The sequence below is a fragment of the Grampus griseus genome, assembly GCF_964374135.1.
Source record: "Grampus griseus genome assembly, chromosome: 2".
Lineage (NCBI taxonomy): Eukaryota > Metazoa > Chordata > Mammalia > Artiodactyla > Delphinidae > Grampus > Grampus griseus.
Window position 1 is genome coordinate 160,821,512 of NC_139018.1, and position 25,829 is coordinate 160,847,340.

General features: G+C 36.4%; 1 protein-coding gene across 1 annotated transcript; it reads left to right on the forward strand.

Moving 5' to 3' along the window:
* Nucleotides 1-4,251: 4,251 nt before the first annotated feature.
* Nucleotides 4,252-24,907, forward strand: ARL5B (ARF like GTPase 5B). Its single transcript, XM_082648434.1, has 6 exons — nt 4,252-4,511; nt 16,514-16,574; nt 18,154-18,301; nt 20,439-20,522; nt 21,853-22,004; nt 24,616-24,907. The coding sequence occupies exons 1-6, from the start codon at nt 4,463-4,465 to the stop codon at nt 24,662-24,664; spliced, it is 543 nt and encodes a 180-aa protein (XP_082504560.1). The 5' UTR covers nt 4,252-4,462; the 3' UTR covers nt 24,665-24,907.
* The last annotated feature ends 922 nt before the right edge of the window (nt 24,908-25,829 follow it).

Sequence of the window (25,829 nt, forward strand, 5' to 3'; positions counted from 1 at the left end):
AAATATAACATTGTAAAGTTCTTATTCTATATGTGAACTGTTATAATACCACTTGAAAGCAGTCTGTGATGTAGGCTGGATAATGGCCCCCAAAGATAAAAGTCTTAAACTCTAGAGCCTGTGAACATTCATTACCTTTTATGGCAAAGACTCAGCACATGTGATTAAGGATTTTGATATGAGGAGATTATCTGAGATAATCTGGGCGTCACAAGTGTCCTTATAAGAAAGAGGCAGAGGGGGACTTCCCTGGCGGTCCAGTGGTTAAGACTCCACGCTTCCACTGTAGGGGGCACGGGTTTGATCCCTGTTCAGGGAACTAAGATCCTGTGTGGCACAGCCAGAAAAAAAGAAAGAGGCAGAAGGAGATTTGACATAGAAAAAGGGAATGCAGTATTACCAGGGAGGCAAAAGATGGGAGTGACATGGTCATAAGTCAAGGAATGTCAGCAGCCACCAGGAACTGGAAGAGGAAAGAAGCAAATTCCCTTCTAGAGCTTCTGGAGGGAGTGTAACCCTGCCAACACTTTGACTTTAGCTCAATGAAATATTTCACATTTCATGAGAGAATATATTTGTTTTAAGCCACCAAGTAATAATTTGTAACAGAAGTCATAAGAAACTAATACGTGTAATAAGTTAAAGCTGTATACTCTAAAACCTAAAGTGAACCATAAAATAAAACAGAAAAGAGTTGTAGCCAGTGACTCAAAAATAAAAAGGAGCTAAAATGGAATTTTAAAGATACACATGGGAGGTGAAGAAGCTGGGGCCATTTGCTGCTATTTCCAATACAGAGAAGTACGATTAAGAGAACAGCAATCAAACTGCAATCAAAGCTGTGTATCAGATAGCAACCCAGGAGTCAGTTAAATTCAAGGATCTTGCAATAGTTTGGGAGAGTTGCACTAAGGCATTTTCCTCTGTGAGGAAGAGTCTTGGAGCTGTTCTAAAAGACAAAAGAATATTAATGTCCCTTCATTTCCCTGTACTTCCCAGTGTTTAAGGTGCTCCCTCCCCAGGTGCTTGTTTTTTCTATCCTTCCATTGCCACAAAATAAATGTGTCCCATTCCAGGAACTAAAACTATTGATATTTCTTTCCAATGATACTTTACTTTCACCCAAACTTTTCATCTGGAAGAATCAGTCAGGAGCAAGAGGGACAAGAGGATTTTCATAAAACTTATAAAGACCCATTATGTCCCCATCTTTCAGCCTGTGGGGGCCAGTACAGGGGAGAGTATAGATGCAACGCAGGGCAATAAGTGCCCAAATGCTACACAGTGCTTCACCTGTGATTTCCCATGTGCTTTTCTCTATCTCAGGAACTTTCACTAAGAGGGCCAGAGAGTGCCTTTACGGTCAAAACCCACTTCAAGAAAACTCTGACTTTTTACTGTCATCTCTGAAAGGATATAAGATTGGCTTGATAGAATTCAGAAGAAGTTGAGCTGTAAGAGGGCCAAGCTATTCCCATCCCTCCTTAACAAATATGTGTGCCTTCCCCTTATCTCCCAAGCTAACCAGCCAAAGTTCTATAGATTTGCAAGATTTCTGCCCACAGCAGACATAAATTTCCCTCTTTTTGCATTTAGCATTGGTGAGTGTCTCTGTAATTGTTGTATGAAAAGGATCAGAACTTTCCTCTAACCCACGGTGGATCTTAGCATTGGTTGTTATCATAGGATGGGTGTGAGGCTGACCATCAGGTCGACCCTCTAGCCCTCACCCCAAGAAGAGATAACAAGAATCAAGTCATGAACCTGCCTCCCAGTACTCAGCCTGCAGCCATCTCCCTAATTCCTCCTCAGTGACAGAGAATGGAGTGGAGGATTATTTATTGCTGGATTGAACAATATGGCTGTTATTAAATCCAAGGACTTCCCTCAAATCATGTTAAGCGAACTAAATGGACTGTGGAGAGGCTCTTGTATTTCCTGTTCCAGGAAGCCATGTTGTGTCAGTATTCCATCTTCGTCACTGAAACTGTCAAGAACTGTGAAGGGTCTACAGTTTTCCTTATTTGTTAGAAAACAAGTCAGCCTACCACAGTATCATAGACACTGGCAGAAGATATGAGACTCCTGGGCCAGAGACAAAGAACAGTTTATTAATCACAGCAATAGCAGCAGCCAGAGTAACAACATTTGTGCTGGTTCCCGAAGCCCTGACTCCTGTAGAGCAAATCAACAGTGGCCAGCTGATGCCTGTAGACTCAGTGAGCTGGGTTCCTTGAGAGGAGCCCTGTTTAGCAAACTCTGATCTTCCCCCCCCCCCCCCCGCTCTCCTCTGGGAACTCACCTCCCTGAAGCTCAAGGAGGGCCCTGTTGGGGCCGATTTTGGCCCTAGTCTCACACCTTCCCATGAGCCATGGGGTAGAGTGACTAAACCCACTCAGCTCACGGCCCCACCCACGAGCTTCCCTCTACCCTATCCTTAATCTTTTCTGAAAATGCTGCTAGCAAACCTTCTCATCCTTTTTCCGGTGGGAGACATTGTCTTTATTATCATTATCAGCCAATAAATCCGTCCTCTGCCCCAGAGAGAGATGCTAAATTTCTCAAAACTATTTGCTATACAAATATCCTTGAAAAGATAGTCCAGAACAAAAAGGTATCAGAAGATAATCAGAAACATGAAAAGACTCATGGAGAATTCTAAAGACACAGTGAACATTCCATGCGTGCACGCAATGTTCTTAGTTAATTGAGTAATAAATTGAATTCAATTCCAGCTGTAGCCAGTTCTTCAAAGTTTTATCTATAGTTTGTAATAGTTCCTTCTGAGGAATATTAGATATACGTAGTTTTTTAAATTTTTTCATTCCCTAGTTGTTTGACTTTTTTTTTCTTGAAACTAGGACTAGAAATGTCCCTTTGAGCCTCTATTTACACAAACACAAAATCATTAAATATAAACTTATATATATAATACATATAATTGGCCCATAAATATATGGGCCAATTCATGGCCGTGAATGTTAATTTTCATAGGCTTAGTACATACTTGCCTTTAGTATCAGAATGTTTAGTATCAGAATGTTGAAGCACACTACCTTGCGTATAAGTCTTAAAAGGTCTTTGAACCGTAACACTGGGAGGACATCATAAGTCATACACTTTTACTTGTACAGGTAACGATATTGGGGTGTTAAAAGGCCACGCTGCCAGGGTTCAAATCTACCACTTGACTTACGTCCATAGTCTTTTCAATTAATCTCTCTCCTTCAACTGGTTTCAGGGGAATTTGTTAGGTTCCATCCTAGTCTGTGAAGCTTTTAAGTTTGTTAAACCCTAACCACGGAAAAGAAAATGGAAACGAAACTATTACGTAGCAAATTGTCTTATATATATGCAGACTTCTTAGTTAACTGAGTAATAAATTGAATTCAATTCCAGGTGCAGCCAGTTATTCCAAGAATTTTCTGAAATTAGTTTACAATAGTTCTTACTAAAGAATATTATATATATGCATTTTTAAATTCCCTAGTTCAAATTTTTTCGTTGAAATTTCAGTTTGTTTTGCACTTTGTAGCTTTTTCTTCTATTTTGTTGAACTGGAAAGAGCGATTCCTAGGACTCCACTTTAATTAAAGGAAGTTATTTCCAATCAACACTTCACAAAATACGTTTTCTTATTTTGTGGACTGAGGAATCCAAGAAAATACCGAAAACAGCAAAATTGGGGGACCTTAAGTTAATCACATAGCTGAACTGTGGCTACTGGCATTCCATGGATCGTCTCGCAATCAATTCTATCCAGAACTAAGAATCACGGCAGAACCCCAAGCCTGCTCGCCAGCCTGAACTGGGTGAGAGTTGAGAAAAAAACACCCCCCACTCCCGTGCACCAAACGGCGGCTACTCAGAGTAACTGCAGTCTGTCTCCAGGTTTACGGGCCAGGGATGCACCTGCTAGACAGCAGAAACTCAAGAATGGGAACCAGCAACCGCTTCTAAACAGGAGGACGAGATGCTCACCCTGGGAAACTCCGCGATTCCCACGCACACCCCCACCTTGCACCCCTCTGGCAGCTCGGAACTCACCCACCGGAAGTAAAACTGAGGAAACGCCATTTCGAAGAACTGGGCTGACGTAAGCGCGCCGACTTCCGGCCCCGTCCTTCCGGAGATGGGTGGTCCTGGGATCCGGAGGGGAGGCGGAGCGGAGGCGGGGCTTGAGGCTGGTTGAGGCTCTGGTGGGTAGGTGGGTTCAGACCGAAGGGACTACGGGTCGGCGTTGGGCTCAGTGGACTCGAACAAAGGACTCTCGGGCAGGGACTTGGCACGGCGTTTTCTGACGGGTAGCTGAGCGGCCGATCGCGGCTTCTCCGCCAACCAGTGCTGTCGCCGCGTGGTCCCAGTCTGCTTCTCCTTGGTTCCCCACGGCCAGCGCCGCGGTGGGGGGCCCGGCGCAGCGGCACCTGCTGCTGAGGGAACCCCGTGGCCCGCCCAGGTGCTCATGATGGGGCTGATCTTCGCTAAACTGTGGAGCCTCTTCTGTAACCAAGGTGAGAAGGATGGAGCTGCGCAACGGCTCGAATCCGAGGCAGAAGTCTAGCCGCCGAAGGGGACAGCCGAGGGGAGACAGGTTTCTAGGTGGACACAAACGTTCTGAGACTCAGAGAAGTGACTTAGTCGAGGAGGTGGGTAGAAACTCACTATTTTAGGCTGGAAGAAGGTGCAACGTGATGGTTGGGAGAAATGGAATGTCAGAAGAGGGGGCATTTGGTGTCCCTGGATCCAAACCAAGAATTTGGGGATTTTAGAGAAGGAAAGCGGAAAGCACCTAATGATACCCGGAGGCACTTGGAGGGCCTTTTCCATCTCTATTAAGCATCCTAAGTCTTGCCCCAGGATAAGTGTCCACCCAGAAAGCAATCAACTTTTTTTTTTTTTTTAATTACTAATGATGCTTTGTTTTGCGCCCTGCTCTTTAAGCCAGTGCGCCTTCACGTTCTCTCTGATTTCGCCTGCTTTCCAGGACTCGGGAATGAGTTGTCCTATTGAGATACACCAGTTTCTGGAAATCTTCGTCTTAAACCCTTCATTCCTTTCTTCGATGTTGGAAAACGAAATGCTTTTGGTTCTATGTAGGCTATTGCGTATCCGTAATTAGTCTAGAACTGGTTCTGAGACGTCTAAAAGTTGCAAGTCCAAAGGGCCAAGAAGTTGTAAAACCTGTTCTGAGTCAGAGTGAATGAGATGTGATGGCTTCTGAAGAGAGAAAATACCCAGATAAAAAGGGCCGGGAATAGGTAAAGTTTTAGGCATTCTTTTAACAGAGTGTTTTCTCAGTAACTGAAACCAGTTTTAAAACTCAAATAGTTTCATTTTGCATTTAATACCCGGGCGTAATAAAAGCCAGTGTTTTATGATGATACCAATTTGTTACTGCTAATGCGGTATTTTTTCTTTGGATTTAAGAAGTTATGAACAGAATGAAATGGTTTTAGTCACTTGTTCCGTAGGTCGATAAGAATACTAAATAGCCTTTTTCAAGGTTACAAGTTAATAAAGATAGATATATGCATACGCATATACACGTATACGCATATACATGTGTGTGTATAAACGAAATTACTGCAGATAGCACTTATCAAGTGATTTCAAAGTGGCCAGAATTTAACTCCATACATTTTTTTCCATATAGATATTATCCATAAATTTAATACATTTTTTTCAGTAGTTTATATTTTCTAATCCTTGTTACATGAATTTACTATGTAAAGCAGCTTTTTAAGACATGTTTAAAAGTATAAAGATTAATAATCACCTGCTTATCTTTTCCCATAGTTTAAGAAATAAAACATTACCAAAGTCGTTGGTTCTCCTTGTGTAACTTGTCCCATTCCCTTTTCTCTCCTCTCTGTTTTATTACTGTTGTGTATCTTTTTGTTTTTGGTGTTTTTTTTAGGCTTTCTTAATCAGACTAGAAGGGAATGAAGGATGTAGAGGGAAAATTCGGCAGATGATGAAAGACATTCATGGGCTACTTTTGTAGTCACACAATTGTTTAGTCCTCTTAAATCCCCAATACTGTTTAGAATTTTTCTTTCCCTTTAACTTCCTTATTGAAAATTTAGAACTACATAGTGGTTATTCTGTCATTTTATTCCCATTTATTCATGCAACTAACATTTAGTCATAGGCCATAACCCAGTCATCAGAGTTAGGCCTAAGAGACGCAAAGGTTAAAATACAGAAAAGTTACATATAACTTGCTCTCAAAGTACTCAAGAATCAGTAAATGATACAGATTGGGGAAAAAAAAGATGTAGCATGGTAAATTATTTCACAGGTATGTATAAAAGCATGGTGATGGTCAACAAGAAGGAAGTGATTAATTTTTTCTCAGGTGATTCCTGGAAGACTTTACAAAAAAAGGTATACTTGGACTTTAGCGATAAGTAGGTGTTTACAAGGCATGCTATGTTATTCTAGGCAGAAGGACTAATACACAAATGGGAGAGGAATGAAATAGTTTGGTGCATTGAGGGAAGCTGAAAATAGTTTAGTTTGGCTGTATTTTAGTTTGCCTGTGGGGGAGTTAGAGGAGATGAGGTTGGAGAGGTAGCTAGGAGAACCAGATCACAGAGGGCCTTGTGTGTAGACTAAGATGTTGAACTGCAAGCCATGGGAGCCGAGCCATTAGAGTTTGGTCATGTATGTTGTTTTAAAGCAGGGGAATAATGTGATCAGATTGATACTAGTCCTGTATTTTTACTTTCTATATGTATCACCTGACAATCTCAGCATTTTCCATTTTTACCACTGTGACACATCTAATCCAGTGATTAGAGTGACGCATCTAATCACTCAGTCTTGGTCGCATAGTATGCCCAATGCCCCACCTCAGAGCAGTTAAATCAGAATGGGGTGGAGCGCCGTGGGCATCAATGCTAAGATGACTCAAATGTACAGGCAGAGTTGACTACGGCTTATATTACCTTAAATACTCCTTTCCCTTATCTTTCTTCCAACATTTTTCCCTGTAGTATTTTAGAGCACCAAGCATCTTCTTATAAATTTGATACCTTTCTGGGAATAAGTATACTAAAAGCATGTATCCTCTAAATAAAGCTGTTACAAACTACGTTCTTAGTCTCTGTGATTTTGTATTGCTTGATTTTAAGCTAGAAGACTGATTACTTCAATGCACTTATCAATTGAAGGAAATAATTTCAAATCTGATTATCTTTTTAGACATTATTGTATATATCTTTGTGTTTGTTTATGTGTGTTGTACAGGCATACCTCAGAGATATTGTGGGTTCGGTTCCAGACTACCAAAATAAAGCGAATATTGCAATAAAACAAGTCACACAATTTCTTTTGGTTTCCCAGTGTATATAAACGTTATGTTTAGGCTATACTGCAGTCTATTAAATGTGCAATAGCATTATGTCTAAAAAACAATGTACATATCTTAATTTAAAAATACTTTATTGCTAAAAATTGCTAACTATCATCTGATAGCGCAGGGTTGCCACAAACCTTCAATTTGTATAAAACGAAATATCTGCGAAGTGCAATAAAGTGAGGTTATGCCTATATAAAATACATACGTGTATATCTATCTTTAGATTCACCTCAGAAGTTGAGCGTTCCTTTTTTTTAAACTTCTTTTTAAACTTTCATAGACCTTGTTCTTTTTCTGTCAGTTATTTCTTGTTTTATCCAGACTTAAGAATGAATGGAATATGATTTTAATTGTAGTTCATTTTCAGAACCAAAAACAATGACATTTTAACTTCATTTCATTATCTCATTATTTCTTTCTCATTGGTGAATTTCATGGTATCATTTTGAGCACTGATATCCAATTTGTATGTCATCGTTATTGTTCTTCACTTCTGATGGCTTACATCTGATGTCTCCTGTTAGTATTCTGCTCTTAATTCTGTTCTTTTTGCTAGTTTCAAACACACCAAACTTAAACTTACCACTGTCTGCTCCCTGTTTTCCAGAACCCACTTGATTCATACCTTCAAATGGTTCAGACTTCTGATCAAATGTCACTCCTCAGAGAGCCCTTTCCTCCCCTGACCACTCTTACCTCCCCAACATTCAGTCGCTATGTTTTAACCCTTTGTTTTTCTGAGTAACGTTTATCACTACCTGTAATCATATGATAAGTTTATTTGTTTACTTGTTGTCTGTTTCAATAGAAATAAACTTCTTGAGGCATGAACTTTGTCTTATTCGCTGTTGTATCCTCATTACAAAAGCTTTTGTTCAATTTTTTGTTTTGTTTTTCAAACATAAAAAGTTTATATTGAAGTAACACATACATATTCTTTTTTAAAAGTTACATAATGCTAAAGTCTGAAAATGATGTGTGTTCGTCAGATCTCTTTAATCTCTTAACTTTTTTCCCAGCATATACTTCCACATTTCTGGATAATATACGTATGTGGAAATTTTAAACACTGTAATTTTTGTTTTTTAAGAATTGAGATATAAATCAACATATAACATTATATTTGTTATCCCAGTATAATATTTTGGCTTAATCCACACTCTTTTCATTTTTGAAATATATAGTTTTGTTACTATAAAGTTTTGTTACTACTGAGCCACAATGTGCTGTAATTATGTTTCCCTTTTTTCTACAGCTTTTTCCCCCCTAGAGTAAATAATCATATCTCATTGCCTTAGTTTTCTTTGTACATTTGGCTAAGTCATTTCGTGCCATCCAAAAGCTCTCTGTACAGTTTACACACATCACAACTATCAGATGATTTATCCTTCCTACCCGCCCTCTCAGTATTCCATCCTGCTCCAAATTGGACCTGTTTTTCCTCTGTGCCCGCCACACAGCTGTTCTGGACTTGTCCTTGCTATCTATCATTCTAGGAATTTCCTTTGCTTTTCTGTCTTATTAGAACTTAACGTTTTTCTTGCTTTACTCTTACTTTGATGAAGTACATCCTTCAGAAGTTTCCTGAAAAGTTGCCCAAAGTGGTCATTTTTTTGTGTGATTCCAAATATCTGAAGATATATTGGTCTGTCCTCACTTTTGATTTATAATTGGGCTGGATATAGTTAAGTTGAAAACGTTTCTTTCAGAATTTTGAAGGTACTGTCATTGTCCTCCAGCTTCCAGTGTTGTTGTTAAGACCAGTATCATTCTTTTCTGATTTTTTTCCCTCTCTTTGTAGTAGATATTAGAATTTTCCATTTATCCCTGGTATTTTTAAATTTGAAAGAGGTGTACCTTGTTGTGTCTTCATTCATTGGACCTTTTCAACACAAAGTTGCACCTTTTTCCATTGTAGGAATTCTTTCCTTCCTTCATCCCTCCCTCCCTCCCTCCCTCCCTTCCTTTCTTAAATTTAGGATTTCTTCCTCTACTTTTCTGGAAATATTATTGGTCATATGGCACTAAATTGATTATCGATTATCCTTTTCCATTTTTCTGGCTCTTTTTTTTGGAGTCCTGGGATATTTCCTTTGTCTTCCAATCCTATTGACTATTTTCAGCTATCATAATTCTAATTTATAAAAACTTTTTATTTGCTACATTTTTTTATTCTTGTGGCGTTGCTTCATAATGCTATGTCTTCTAAGTGTCTTAGTTTTTTTGTTTGTTTGTTTCTATTTATTTTTATATTAGCCCTTCACACTGGAAGCTTTCCCCATAGATCTGTTATAAGTAATTCCATGCATGAATATACCACAGTTGTCTATTCATTTGCATCATGATGAGTTATAATATTGTGAAACTGTTAGATTGTTTTCTAAAGTGGTTATACCATTTTTATACTTTCACCAGCAACATTTGAGGCTTCATTGCCAGTATTTTAATTTTAGCTATTCTGTTGGATGTGTACTGTTATTATCTCATTTTGGTTTTAATTTGCATTTCTGTGATGATTTTGGGGTGTTAAACACTTCTTCATGTTCTAATTGGCCATTTGTGTATCTTCCTTTGCAAAATGTTCAAATCCTTTGCCAGTTTTTTTTTGGGGGGGGGTCAAAAAAGTTATTCTTTATAATTATTTCTATATCCCGGAATTGAGTCTTTTGTCAGATATGTTTTGTGAATATACCCCCATCCCCACCCCCAGCCTGTGGCTTCCCTATTCATTTTATTAATAGCGATTTTTGCTGAGTGGAAGTTTTTGGTTTTGGTGAAGTCTCAATTTCTCTCTATATTATTTTTCTTTAATGGCTGTTACTTTCTGTGTCCTGTTCCTTTCATCTAGAAGCTTTAGCTTTTATGCTTAGGTCTGTGAGCCATCTCAGATTATTTTGAGGTTATGATGTGAATAGGGGTTGGGCTTCATTATTTTTTTACGTGGATATCTGCTTGTCCCAGTATAATTTACTGAAGACTTTTCTTTACCAGTGAATTACTTTGGAGTCTCTGTTGAAACTCAGATGATTCTTATCTCTAGACTTTCTCTTCTCTTGCAGTGACTTCATGGTAAATTTTAAAGGTGGTGTCAGTCCCATTTTTGTTTTGTTAATCTTTTCAGAGAAAAGATTTTAATTTTCTCTGTTTTCTAATTTACTAATTCTTGTTGTTTATTTCCTTCCATCTGCTTACTTTGAGTTTGCTTTACTCCCCTCCCCCCACCTTCTTAAGGGTTAGCTGGGTGTCATTGTTTCTGTTTCTTTTTCCTTTCATATATAAACATCATTGTTTTTGTTTCTTTTTCCTTTCATATATAAACAGCTGGCTGTAAATGTTCCTCTTAAGTACTACCTTAGCTTTATTCCATAGATTTTAATATATTGTATTTCATTCAGTTGGAAACATTTTAAAAATTGTTTCTTTTTAATTTCTTCTTTGAACTATGGCTTATTTATGAGTGTTGTTATAGTTTCCACATACTTGTTTTTCTTGATAGATTATTTTTGGTTCCAAATTTAATTCCATTGTGGTCAGAAACATGCTCTGTAAGCTTTCCTTTTTTTCTTCCCCCCAAATTTATTGAGACTTTCTATAGTTCATCTAAATGGTCTGTTTTGGTGCATATACCATTTGCGCTTGAAAAGAATGTGCATTCTGCATTTGTCTGCAATGTTCTATAAATGTTTATTAGCTTAAGGTGGTTGTTAATTTTGTTTAGATATTTTATATCTTTATGTGCATCTCTTATAGAGAGCATATGTTGGGATCTTGTTTATTTTGTCTAGTGTGAAATTCTCTCCCTTTTAATTGGAATGTTTATCCGATTTATTAGTGTGCTTAGATTTATGGCATGGTGAAATATTAAGGTATACTGTTTTACCATTTGTTTTCTGTTTGTCCCATCTGTGTTTGTTTTGTTATTACTCTATTCTTCCTTTCCCACTTTCTTTTGGGTTGACTGTTAAATTTTTTAAGAATTCTATTTTAATTTATTTATTGACTTTTTAAGCAATTCCTTTTCACATTATTTTTATGGTTCTTCTAGGGATCACAACATGCGTTCTTACCTTTTTGCAGTCTACTTAGAGTTAATAATGTAACACTTGTAAAGTGTAAGAACCTTGAAACTGTATATGTAATTGCATACTCTCCTCCCTTGTCGTTTATAACCATACAGCTTACATGTTATTTGTATTGTATCTACATATGTTATAAACTGCACAATACAGTGTTATAATTTTTGCCATAGACAATCACATGTTCTTTAAAGTTTTAAGAGAGGGTAAAATTTTCTCTTATATTTACCCACATTACTATTTTTCATGTTTTGAATTTCCATCTTGTGAATTTCCTTTCAAGCGGAAGAACTCTACCATTTTTGTAGTGTGGTTTTGCAGGTAAATGAATTCTCTTAGTTTTCTTTTATCTGAAAATGTCTTTTTTTCCCTTCATTCCTGAAGTGTATTTTTGCTGAAAATAGCATCTTGGGTTGATTTTTTTTTATTTTTTTAACTTCATAGGCCTGTAATTTCTTTATCTGTAAAATATGCAAGGTGGCCCAGGTCAGTAGTTTTGTGCATTTTTGGAGACCTGGGTTCCTCAAAGTTGCCATATAGGTAACACATTTGTTGATGAAGAAGTGGGAGAGAAGGAGTAGATCTCACATTCTGCAGTCTCTTCTAAGCTATGGTATTTTATGATTCTATAATAAGTATAATATAAGACAGAGTTTTTTATAGCTCTCCTTTTTCTTTCTTTTTGTTCTCTCCAAGAGGCAGACTGCTCCTCGTTGCTGTCCAGGACTTCAGGTCTCAGGTTGTGACATCACATCCTCTGACATTTTACTACCTACCTACCTATTGCAATAATGCAAACTTATTTTCTGTAAATGCAGTATTTCAAATTTTAAGTCACCAGATTTGGCATAGGGCATTTTTATTTGTTTAGTTATATAGTTGTTTACATATTCTGTGTTCACATAGGGCTTGTCCTCATTATATAACAATTTTAGTGCAGGTATTATGTATCTAGAGGGTAGCAATCCCTATTTCATGATATTTGGGTGGCTATCTTATATCTCAAAATTAAAAGTTAGTCATTTTGTCATATATTTTAACAATATCCAATTTTAACATGATAAAATAAATGTTAACATATTATTTCACAGTTTATTAACACTGCCAATATTCAGTGCTTCTCTAATGCTTTTCTCATGTGAGTCTGTTTTCATTGTTTGGTATTCTGTACTAAAACTACAAATTCTATTTGTTTGGTATCTGTACTAAAACTACAAACTGAGCTTATAAAAAAAACTTTTTTAATTGGGTAAAGGGAGAAACTTTTTTTTCTTGTTGTTTTTCTTTTACTTATTTTTTTTCAAGTACCTTTTTCATCATTTTTCTTGTTAGCCATTTAACCTGTATTTGTCTACAAGCAAGTGAGCTTACTAATTTGCTTTGAAGCTTCATCCTGTAAAGGCATGTCTTTATGCCTTCCCTAAAAAAAAAAAAAAGAAAAGAAAAGTAAAGCCGGCTTTTAAGGAAATCCAAGAGAATAAACACCAAAGCCAAGCCAATAGAGAAACTTATGTGTAAACACTTGGTCAAAATTAAACAAAAGCTCTGTGATGAGCATTCCTTCATTTGATGTAAATAAACTTGCTTTGTGTTGGGCTCTGGAGATGCATCATTAGTAACACTGGAAATACTCTTCTCACACCTTTGTTATGAGGAGAGGTGCAGCTTGGTCTCCTAGAAGAGATTTCTCGTGAAATAAGATGCCCAAAGTGACCATCTCGTGGTGTGCAGACACTTTTAAAACATTTGGATTCCTTATAAATCTGATTCTTATGGTAATGCTTAACCCAAAATTATTTAGCTATCCACAAATCATCTTAAATTGTACACACCCCATCCCCAACACGCACATTCCTACCCCTAAGCATGGTCAGCCTATTACTCTAACATCATATATTTTTTAATAATGCTATTGGTAAACATTGGGAAAAAATAAATTTTCTATAATTACATTTGTGAAGTCCATTCTAAATAAAGAATTTAGTATTATCCATGTTATAGTTTGCCCTCTTTAAGGTTAACTGAGAAATAACTGTTTCAGTCCGTCAACTAAATATTTTGTTTTCATGGAGAGTAATTTGAAGAGTTGGAAATTAAGAATATATGGCTTAGATATACATATTGAAGAGCAGTTGAAGTTGTAAAAGTATACAATTGTATAATTTTCTCCTCATAACTTTAGAAATTTCAATTTTAGTGAAATGGAAATCTCTGCTTCCTGCTCTGTAAATAAAAATGATGTTAAAACGTTTCATGTTTTTCTCAGTGGCAGCAATTCACAATTTGACCTTTGGCATAAAGCCTTTCTCACCTTAATTTGAGACTGACTTGAACCATAACTGATATATTTTGAAAGTTTTTTTTTTAACCTATTAGATAAATACATAATAAAACCATCTTTCCACATCTGCTTTAGTTAATTATGACAGGCAAAGGAAATTGTTTTTATCAAAGCTACTCTATAGGAAATCACTCTGACAGTTACATAGCTTAGTTGATCTTTTGTGTTTCAGTACATAAGATAAGATTTGTATATGGCCTGTTGATTATGCCCAACCAGAAAGACAGCAGTACAGAACAAGCACCCCTCTGTCATGTTTTTCAAGCATGAGGGCCCCCTTTTAACATCAAGTAATATGCACTACTGTGTGATCATAGTTATGCTTTTGGTATGCATTGATGTGAACATTTGATAGAGCACTGTGATTCAATAATACCTTCAAGCAACTTTATACTTACTTAATCTAGATACCACTTGGGGACATTTAAAGCAACATTAATTTTATTTTCAATAACAAGAGAATATGTGTCACCTTCCGTATTTTTCTCATTGTTCCTTGAATAGGTAAAAACTTTAAAAACATTTGTGAACTGAATGAAGTCTTTGGTCACTGACATACTCAAGTAGCAGCTAAGTACAACAGAGGCATTTGAAAAAAGAAGGAAGAATTACAGTTGTGCACAGAGTACAAATAGCTTTTATTTTGTACTTGGTTTTTTAGTAAATGCTCTTTGAACTTGACTTTACTCTTATTGTATAGATAATGTTAAAGACAGTTTTCAAAGAAAAGATTTAAAATAAACGTCTGTTTATTTCATGCTTTTAAGCACTTAGCTGTTCCTTTACTGTTACTTTTTTATATAAACTCAATTTTAACATCAGAAGATAGGTCTCAGTTTACCTGAAGGATAGATATACATACTTCATCATAAGACAGAGTTGAAATTTTGTGTTTTGTCTTAATTCCTAGACTTGCCTATCAATGAGGAGGAAAAGTCACCTTAAAAAACCTTAAGTTAATCAAACATTTGAAACTTTAATGAAATTCATACTCTATCTACATTCAGGGTTTGTCATTCCTGACTTAGTTTAAACGGGGGACCAGTCTTTCAAAATGATGCATTATTTATGAGTTTTACCATCACAGGCCTTCAGTACTGTGATCATCATTATAATACAAATGTGAGGCCAGGGGCAGGCACGTTTGAAAATGGCCCTGGTGTTCACTTGAGTTCAACAATGATGGTACTACCTGGTACTATCTTTCCATTCCCTCCTCCCAGCAGGAGTATCTGCACCCAGGTTGAGATTACCTTTATACTAGTGGCTTCCTACTCAAGCCGCTGGGACCACGTGGTCTCCAGATCGTGCGTGGGTGGAGTTTCCAGCTGTCACCAAAATTTCACCAAAATTTAGAATGTTTGTTCCTCCACTGGTAAGAGTGCTCTCATTCTCACACTGTAAGGGACAGAAACAGGGCAACACTTCGATTGGCTCCATTAGAAATTAGGGGATACAAATCAAAAGAGTCAGAAAGAGAGAATGATACTGAGTTATAATAAGCAAACAAGTTTTATTTATTTTTTTACAAAGTAGCTCCTGCCATAGTGAAAACAGCCCTCCCAGAGGACCATGTCATTTGTCCTGCATTAATATAGACAGTGCCTACAGCATGCAGGTCATGAGAAGATAGAAAGATGGTTTGTCATATAAGAACTTGTCTGTGAACTATGGCTCCTCTTTTTGACTGATGTAATATTGATACTTTAGGAATGTCAGCTGATATTTGATTAGATGTATAATCAGAATTTTGATATTCATCAGAGGTTAACAAGAGCAGCAGGGATCTGGTATGAAATGTGTCAGATTCACTACAAATCAGTTGATTATGTGCAGAGGTTCTTATGGTGACTTCCTTGCATACCCTGCTGAGTTTCACTAGTAACTTTTTAAGCATTCTGTCCTGGGGAAAAGGAATCTTCAATATATTCTGTATAGTTTAAAATCTAGAAAAGATGACCTGTGAGTTCTAAGGATGTTTCAAAATATCTACCAAGTAACAGAATAATTAGATGGGCCTTAAAAATCCTTATGAAAGAAATGATACTTTTAGCCGATGGCACCAGAGGAGGGAACTGAAGAGGTTTTTGTTGTATACAAAGAGTGAAAACAGTATCTGCTCAAAAGAGTTATAAAACCCAGATTGAAAAAGCCTTGAAGACTAAGTAATTGCTTATTTGTCTGTAAATTAATGGAAGGAATGAAAACTGGTTGAAATTATGTGCCTTATTATTGACAGGGAAAACTCTTTAGTTTTATGTTTTCAATTGTATTTTAAAGTGAAAAGAAAAAATCTTGGTACATTTAGGTAGGAAAACGTCTGGCTGTAAAAACAACTTGATAAAAAGCTAATGTGATTGGTAGAGAGGGCAAGCAGGTGTGTAAAACACTTTTATTTTTACTTACATTTTAAGTCATAATGTCTCATCAAGTTTAGTATTTGGGTTTTTCCCCCCAAATTCAGCAAAAGTGACAAAGTTCTCTTGTGCCTCCCTCTTAGCCATCTCCCTCATTCTTTTATAAGAGATGGATAGAGAACGTCCTAATAGATTGCCTCACTTAAGGCAAGTAGCGTTGACATCATGAAGTTCTCTTTATTTCCGGTATCTTATTCCAGGAGTAAATATCCAGTGAATGATTCTCATTAGAGGGCTAACTAATAATCATTGTTGAAAGCATGTAATTGAAGTATGCAGCAGTGTCAAATGCTTATGGTTTGCTTTCTTTTTGTAGAACACAAAGTAATTATAGTGGGACTGGATAACGCAGGGAAAACCACCATTCTTTATCAATTGTAAGTATGGGTGTTTATTTAAACAGTTTTTATTATTTTTGTTATTGGAGCTAATTTTGTATCATTAATGAGATACCATTATAATATAATGGGAAAACTTAAACACATGGTTTTGTGTTTTACCAAACACAAAATTTATTAAAAAGTGAGTAAGGTAAACTGCCATATGTTTGCTACAGTCAAAAACACTCATCTTTTTCCAGCCTTGAAAGAAAGAATTAATATTAAACTAAAAATAAATGAAGCACACATTCTAGTGCTGGAAAGAAGGAATAAAGTACATTTTGCTTAGTTCTTCCCCCTCTGAAGTCCATGTAAAATAGACTGATATCGATCTAGGAAGCTATTGCTACTCTCCTGACTAATAGTCCTGGAATTCTTTAACATACCCAGACTTGTCAAATCAAAAGAAATGAAGATCGCCCCTGAAAATATTGCTTTGGTAGCTTGCAACAGAAAGAGGCTTGAGACTTTCAGAGAAATACATTAATACTTTAAGGAAATTTTTTAGCAGCCACTTGTCAGACAACCTCCCATTATCCTTTCAGTGCCAATGAAATGATCCTTGTTAAACAGTGGAAATGGATCTGTGTCCCAGGCATTTAACAAATAGTTATGAAATACAGTGCTCCATTGTGTGCTTCTTATCTCTTCCCACCTCATCTTAAGTACATCAGCTGGCAGCTCTCCAGAAGTACTTCACTTAAGCAGTGCTTAATGTTTTTTTCAGCTACTCTGCTAAAAAGCCACAAACTTATGGCTTGTTGTTTCAGAGTTGAATAACTACTCGTTTTTCTTTAAAACATTCATTCATTGGCCATTATGTAATTTAATATGACACAGCCTTTGGACATTAGAAATGAACATTTCAGAAACCTGTCATCATTGTTGAAATAATTTTGCCCACAGCTTCAAAAATACATATATTAAACCCAAGGGAGAGTTGCAGACTTCTTCCGACATAGTACTGACATGTTATAGGCAAATATGTATTTGTTGAATTAATTAATGTAGCTTAACCAATGAGTATGATAATACATGTGATATGAGCATCAGTGTTCTAAATAACTTTTCATTTGCCCATAGACTGTAGTTTTCGTTAATAGGCATGCACTGATTTTTATGGTTGAGCTAAGTGTCTTTTCTCACATAGACAGTCTTTAAAATGATAGCCTACTATTCAGTGGTTACTACTTTGCAAGTGTTGATGACACAGTCCCCTGGAAACTTGCTCTTTCAGGATGGGGGATTGGTTCTGCTCTAACCGATAACAGGGCATGGGGTTATTGGCATTTTGGCCACGAAAATGCAAACTCACACGACACAGTTCCCTTCTGTCCAGATCAAGCCTGTAGTTTATTCCATTAAAAGAACAAAAAAAACTGCCTTTCTTCAGGAGTTGTTCTTTGTCTAGGTATTTGTCTGCACAAATGTTCTCCAAGGTTCTAGTTTTGTTGCTAGCGATTACCATCATTGGTGCAGGTAAGGAAGGTTGATTCGTATAAAAATACAGAGATAAAACTTGCTTTAGGTTCTCAAGATTTACAAAAGAGTTTTTATGGTGTCTGTCTTTTAACAGCTTAATGAATGAAGTGGTTCATACATCTCCAACCATAGGAAGCAATGTTGAAGAAATAGTTGTGAAGAACACTCATTTTCTTATGTGGGATATTGGTGGTCAAGAGTCACTGCGATCATCCTGGAACACGTATTACTCAAACACAGAGGTATACTAAAGTTACTTCCGAATTTGAATGAAAAGAACTAAGGGGTAAACCCAGAAGACAGATAGGCTGTACATAAGGCATAGTGACAGTTCCCTTTTAATAAGATCGTTTTTTGTAAGGAATTTGAGGTTTTCAAATAAAAGAAAAAAGGCAAGTCAGAAGAGTAATGGGAGCTATTATTAGTGGAGTGCTTACTGTTGTCAGGCTCTCTCAATTCATCCTCAGGGCAATACTATAATATCTCCATTGTTGGAGAAAGCAGACACTAAGATAAATTATATAACCTTTCCCAACTTTATAAGAGGCCCTAGTTAGTTAGAGGAGGAATAAAATATTTTAAGCATAATTTAATATAGGATTTTCAAATAACATGAATTGCACATTCAAATTTTTGGTGAGATTATAATTAAAAAGCAGATGATTTGCAAGCCATCCCCCTAGCATTCTTTGTCACTTATTTTCATCATTGGAGTCGACCCGGGGAACAAATCTGGAATATCTTCTATATCTGTTTTTATTTCTTCTCAGATTTTTTTTTTAAACCATGCAGTGCTATTGAGAGAGGTTTATCTTCAGGAATACTAATGCACAATTGCATCCATAATTTTGCTTTACAAAGAGGTACCAAACCAATTACTTTTTCTATAATGAAACCTCTTAAAATTTGAGGTTTTTTTTTTTTTTTGAGGGGGATTGCGGAGGAGGTGGAAGTGTTGATGCAAGGAATTTTTGGTGAATAAGTTGCCTTTTAAAATAAAAAAAATGTATTCCTCTAGATTTACATTGTAATAGCCTATGTGTATGTGTGTATATATTCCAGTGCAGTGTATGACTGGTCAAACCAGATGGCATATCATAGATAAGCAACAGCTGTGGCAGCACTTAATTTTTTTTCTATTTGCGGGGGAGGATAGGTTGGTAAGCTAATATTTATGGTTATAGGTTAGTTTAATATATATTCCTACAGTAAAATAACGTTCTGAAACTAAAATGTGTTAGAGAGTAAGGGAAGAACAACATTTTAGCATAACTGTTGTTATTTTTTCAGAGCTCAGAATTAACCCCAAGTGTGAAAAGACCAGTTATCTTTGGTGAATAGGTCAAAGTTGGTTCTAACTGATCCCTGTATATTGATAGCATTACTAAATGGTAGTTTTTTGAAATTGTCAACACTCTAGAAGATTTCACATGGGTCCAGAAAGACATACATTGTTAGTGATGCCATTTATATGAAATGTTCTTATAAACTATTTCTACAAGAATATCAAAATTACTACAAAGATCCTTTGACCTTTCATGTAGCACACCAGCATGGCACATAGCATTTGCAGTCTTAGATTCCAGGTAGGGATCTAATCTATGTGGTGTTTCTCCGACCACTTTGTTCACCCTACTTACCTCGCTTCTTAAATTCTTTGCATGGAGGCATCATCCAAAAGCTGAAATGTCTCCCTTTTAATACAGCAAGTTACAGTTGTTGACTAATTTCTGACATCTTCCTCTCATTAACTTACAGAGTTACTTCCCCATATTCTGTCTATTCTGACTTTTCCATGTTTCTTATATTTATCCCCTCTATTTTCTTTCCTTGTATCTCTTTCTAAGCCCTTGTTAGTTTATATTCAGGTTACTCTAGTTGTCTCTTTCCCTAATTGTAGTCATTTGAACAATCTGATTCTACCCTTCCTGTCTGTTTACTCACTCCTATAACCCTCAAAACCATTTAATCTCATTTCTTAACTTTTTCTTCTGCATAAAATGTTCAATTTAGGGGCCCTTTCTCATTGTATCTTCTTATTTTTCTTATCAAAGATGCTTTTTTTTTTTTTTTTTTGCGGTACCCGGGCCTCTCACTGTTGTGGCCTCTCCCATTGCGGAGCACAGGCTCCGGACACGCAGGCCATCACCTTTTCCAGCATGGTTTTTATTTGTTGAAGTTGTGAGTTATTTTTCTTATTAACATTTGGATTTTACTGCTTGATGTGATTCAGTATAATATAAACTCTTTATGATGAAAAAGCAGTGGACCATTTTATAGTGATGATGTCATAATAGAAAGTACTTCTAGCACTTAGAGTAGTTTTGCAGAAAACTTCAACATCCCATTTAATTTTCTTTCTTTTTACTTGTCTTCTAGTTCATCATTCTTGTGGTTGACAGCATTGACAGGGAACGACTAGCTATTACGAAAGAAGAATTATATAGAATGTTGGCTCACGAGGTAAATTTTGAAAAGCAAACGTAAAACAAATGGAGTAAGGTATCTGTACACTGGTTTAGCTTTTTCACAAAGATTAATGTCCTCTGCTGTTGATTATTTCATCATTAACAAAGTTTTATATATCAAATTGATGAAAGTCATGAGGTCAAAAGTTTTTAATACTTTTTCAAACTTAAGAAAACCGAACACATTAATTTGGAGACTAATACCATTACTGAAAATATTTTTCTAGGTTAAAACTACTTAGTCATGCCTTTGAAAGTCTGATAAATTGAGGCAAGAGAAAGGAAAACTTAAGGTTTTTTTCCTCCCTACAGTTTATAATAACTGAAAATTCTTTAGTGAATAATTTGGGATCACTTAATTCTAAATAGTTCATATATATGAAAGACTTAGATAATAAAACACATTCATGCACCCACTAGTCAACATAAGATATTAATTATCTTATGAGACCTCTTCAATCTGATTTCCTTCCCTTGTTTCTCAGAGAATCCTAAAAGAATTCCACCATCCTAAAAGTAGTGATTATTATTCCTGTGTGTATCTTGATCTTTTTGCTACATTTTTATGTACTTGTCAGTTCTACAGAATATTATATTTCATGTTCATAAAACTTTATATGATGGTATTGTGTGTGTGTGTGTGTGTGTGTGTGTGTGTGTGTAATCTTTTTGTAACTTGGTTTTGGAGGGTTTTTGCACAACACTGTGATTTATCCACTGCAGTATGTACAACTTTAGTTCATTCCTTTTAACAACTACATAGTATTTCACTGTAAGAAGATACCACACTTGATCTGTTCTTCTATTAATGAACATTTAAGTTACTTCTAATGTTTTGATAGTATAAACAATTCTGCAGTGAACATTAATCACTGAACTTAGGTTGTACAAAGACTTTAAGTAGTAAGTATTGCCCAGCCCTTACCTTCAGTACTCTCCTTTAAATTTTGGAGAAATTCTGTAGTATTTGGCAGTGTATACTATACTTGCCTATTAGAATAGTGCTCATATAGTTTTAAGTCATTATTTCAGATTCAGGTTTATTTTACTTTTAGTTTGACCCATTTGGCCCAATAGTAGAAAAATAATTTTTAATATCTAGTTTATATTAATCTGTCTTTGTTAGAGTAAATCATTAAATCATGGTTGAGGTCATTTATTTTTATTTCAACAAAATTTTTATATTACATAGTAGTGCCTGATTATTTTAAAGTAGAAAGATTTCATAATAATTGTTCAGTAGGGCATATTTTATCCTCCTGCTTCATTACTTTAATTTGAATTGTGATATTTCACATATTAGAAATATTTCATGTTGATTGCAGGATTTACGGAAAGCTGCAGTCCTTATCTTCGCCAATAAACAGGATATGAAAGGGTGTATGACAGCAGCTGAAATCTCTAAATACCTCACCCTCAGTTCAATTAAGGATCATCCATGGCACATTCAGTCCTGCTGTGCTTTAACAGGAGAAGGGTAAGTACTCATCAGTGTGAGCGGACGTATGACTTCTTTCAAATTTCTTGCAACTTTTTTAGGCCAACTTTCTTTCTTCTCTGAATCTGTTCCATTTTTGTTTTTAAAGATAGTTTTTATATTGTGTCTCAGGCTTACAAGGTTGGAATAATTTTAGTCAATTACTATTGTTAAATTACAATTTAACAAAGTTACTGACAAATTTTTTGTAACATTTCGTGTAAATGGAATGTTTCACCAAAAAAGGGCAAGAACAAACTTTTGAATTAAGTTTTCACAGTCTAGATTTTCAGTTGTTCATTTCTTGCTTTTATCATTCACTAACTGGGAAAAAACTGTAATGTCACCTGAATGAAAGAGGAAGCTTCAAAAAAGTTTCACGTTTTCTGCAAGGGCTTAATTAAGCCTAAACTCCCAGCTTTCCACAAGAGTGCGTCTTCTTTATTATCAGGAGTCATTTTTGGAGGCATGCTTCTAAACAACAAACATTTAAGATAAACGCCATTCTAATGTATTCCTCCTTTCCTAAGAATTTGAGTTTGGACATAGTAGGCCAAGGAGAACCCAGTGTGTTATATATGGTTTACCCAGTTTATTTCTAGGAACTTTTTTTTTTTTTTTTTTGCGGTACACGTGCCTCTCACTGTTGTGGCCTCTCCCGTTGCGGAGCACAGGCTCCGGACGCGCAGGCCCAGCGGCCATGGCTCACGGGCCCAGCCGCTCCGTGGCATGTGGGATCTTCCCGGACCGGGACACGAACCCGTGTCCCCTGCATCGGCAGGCGGACTCTCAACCACTGCGCCACCAGGGAAGCCCTCTAGGAACTTATTTATCTTCAAATCAAACTGACCTTCTCATTATTTCTCATACTAGAAATAGCTTGTAATATAATAGCTGTATGTTGACTTTTTTGATCTGTACTTTTAAGACTAGGCCATAAGCACTCTATTCTTTAGCATTTAGGAGAGTAGGGTGAAATTCCTGCCGTCTTTCTATAGTGGTTTCAGTTTAGTTAATATTTTTTTTCCATAAATAAGCATTTATTGATTAATAAATCTTAATATTAAACATAAATACTCAGTGCTAGCTCTGGGTTCTGGGAGCATCAAAATGAATAAGATATCATCTGTATTCACAGTCTGATGAATTCACAGTCTGATGGTTCAAAAAAGGGAAACATTACAATAGCCAAGACATGGAAACAACCTAAATGTCCATCGACAGATGCATGGACAAAAAGATGTGGTACATAGTACTCAGCCATTAAAAAGAATGGAATAGTACTCAGCCATTAAAAAGAATGAAATAATGCCCTTTGTAGCAACATGGATGGACCTAGAGATTATCATACTAAGAGAAGTAAGTCAGACAGAGAAAGACAAATATCATATGATATCACTAATATGTGGAATCTAAAATACAATACAAATCAACATATCTACAAAACAAAAATAGACTCACAGATATAGAGAACAGACTTGTGGCTGCCAAGGTTGGGGGGAGGGAGGGAATGAGAGTTTGGGGTTAGCAGAGGCAAACTAATATATATAGGATGGATATATATAGGATGGATAAACGACAAGGTCCTACTGTATATAGCACAGGGAACTATTATATATTCAATATTCTGTGACAGACCATGGTGGAAAAGAATATGAAAACATTTATATATATGTATATATCTGGGTCACTTTGCTGTACGGAAGAAAGTAACACAACATTGTAAATCAACTATACTTCAGTAAAATTAAAATTTAAAAAAAGGGGAGGGGCTTCCCTGGTGGCACAGTGGTTGAGAGTCTGCCTGCCGATGCAGGGGACACAGGTTCGTGCCCCGGTCCAGGAAGATCCCACGTGCCGCAGAGCATTTAGGCCCGTGAGCCATGGCCACTGAGCCTGCGCGTCTGGAGCCTGTGCTCTACAACGGGAGAGGCCACAACAGTGAGCGGCCCACATACCGCAAAAAAAAAAAAAAAGAGGGAATCAAGCCAGACAGAGAAGTGTCAGTGTAAAAATGTATACTGCGTGCAAATCTTGGTGCCTCCATCTTCTGGCCATGGAATGGCTGTAGCTCTTTGCACAAGTTTCCAAGGAGGAGGAACAGGGAGGCGGCATCACATCAGGATCAGCAGAGGCCTGATCTGGGCAAGCTGGCTGCAGCGTGGGAGACCTCCGGCTGGTCATTCAGCCACGCGGCCACCATTTTCTCCCGCATCCATTCACCAAGCCACCAAGCACGCAGTTCGACATCCACCGTTCCAGGCACACCTCACCAGTGGGAGCAGAAACCCCCGAACCCCGCGCCCCCAGTTTAGTTAATCTTAAGGCGGGGGTGGGATAGTTATAGTCTTAATGGCAAAACCCCCAAAGCTGTATCTTCAAGATGAGACTAAAGCAGTTTCCCACAATTCTCAACTGATTAGTATCATTTTGTTTAGATAATCTTACACTTAGAAAGTCTACTTATTATAGTGTTACCTGAATGTTGGCAGTTAAATGTATGAATAATTATTGTAGAACCGACTTTTGCGTTAAGACTTAAAAATAATAAGTATACTTTCAATTTTTAAGTATAAAGTTTTTCATTTTGAAAATACTTTTTTTGTTTCAGGTTATGCCAAGGTCTAGAGTGGATGACCTCCCGGATTGGTGTGAGATAACTTTTTGCTCGAAAGAGACTCTCTATTTATTCTGTGACATGAACATTTTTCCTAGTACCTTTGGCTGCTAAGGCAGCAGCATGTTTAATTTATAACAACACAAACCTCTATGAGCAACACTTGAATCAAGTGCAGCTGAACTGGAACATAAAAGATTTTTTCTTAACTTTTTTTTTTAATGCACTAATCTTCAGTTGGATGAACATAATGTGTAACTATTTTCAGCAACAGAATTCTTCTGACTGCTTATTCTAATTATTCAACGACTGCCTTGTAAGAAATGTTTATCATATGTTTAATGTTTTCTGAAGTATTGTAATAACTTTAATGACCAGTTCCTTTCATTTCTTGACTGCCCCCTCCCCCCCACCAGATAATTATTGGCTTGACAGAGCAGTAGTGGAAATTATCACGTACTGTTTGCAAACTTACCCAGCACTAAATATTTGCTCCCTCTGTAAACTATTTATCTTTTGGGCAGAACTTATTGTAAATGAGAAAGAAATATGCCTAGAAGATATGTATTTAAGGGGGAGGATGAAACATCATGAGAACTGCCTTTAAATGAGTTAATTTCCCCCACATTATTGCAAGTCATGGAATAATTTTAAGTTTCTATTAGCATGGAAATTAAGTAGGCTATTTATCTAAAAGAATTAAGTTCACTTTTCTGCCTGCAGCACAGGATTAGTTTTGGTTAAAAACGAATCAAAATAAAATATTTATTTCAAAGCCCAACTTTGATAGTAAATATTTTGAATAAATCTGGTATTTTTAAGAATGTCACATTATTCAATGCATATATAACAATTGGAAGTTACTAAAGCATACCAGCACTAAAATTAAACCAAGACACTTGGAATATATTTTACTATCAATTACAAACAACTTTATTATCAGCAAAAATTTCAACTATTCCATTTGCAAGGGGCACCGCATCTGCTTTGGGCAATAGCTAAAGCAGGAATACAAACAGTTCATTTTATTTCTTAGAATTTGAAATTGTGTCTATTACAGCATTTCTATCACCAGCAGTATATTACTTAAAAAACCATATGGCTTTCCTTGAATTTGTTAGAGGTTGTAGTGTAATAGGCTTGAAACAACTGACATTTGTATAATTATGCCTCATGTTCTAAGATCTTTTGCTGGATAATAGGAAACT

Excerpts from the sequence above, each read along its gene's own strand:
- ARL5B (XM_082648434.1), top strand. The coding sequence starts at position 4,463 with ATGATGGGGCTGATCTTCGCTAAACTGTGGAGCCTCTTCTGTAACCAA. Across the intron at positions 4,512-16,513 it reads GAGCCTCTTCTGTAACCAAG|AACACAAAGTAATTATAGTG; the intron begins GTGAGAAGGATG and ends TTCTTTTTGTAG. Across the intron at positions 20,523-21,852 it reads ATAGAATGTTGGCTCACGAG|GATTTACGGAAAGCTGCAGT; the intron begins GTAAATTTTGAA and ends TGTTGATTGCAG.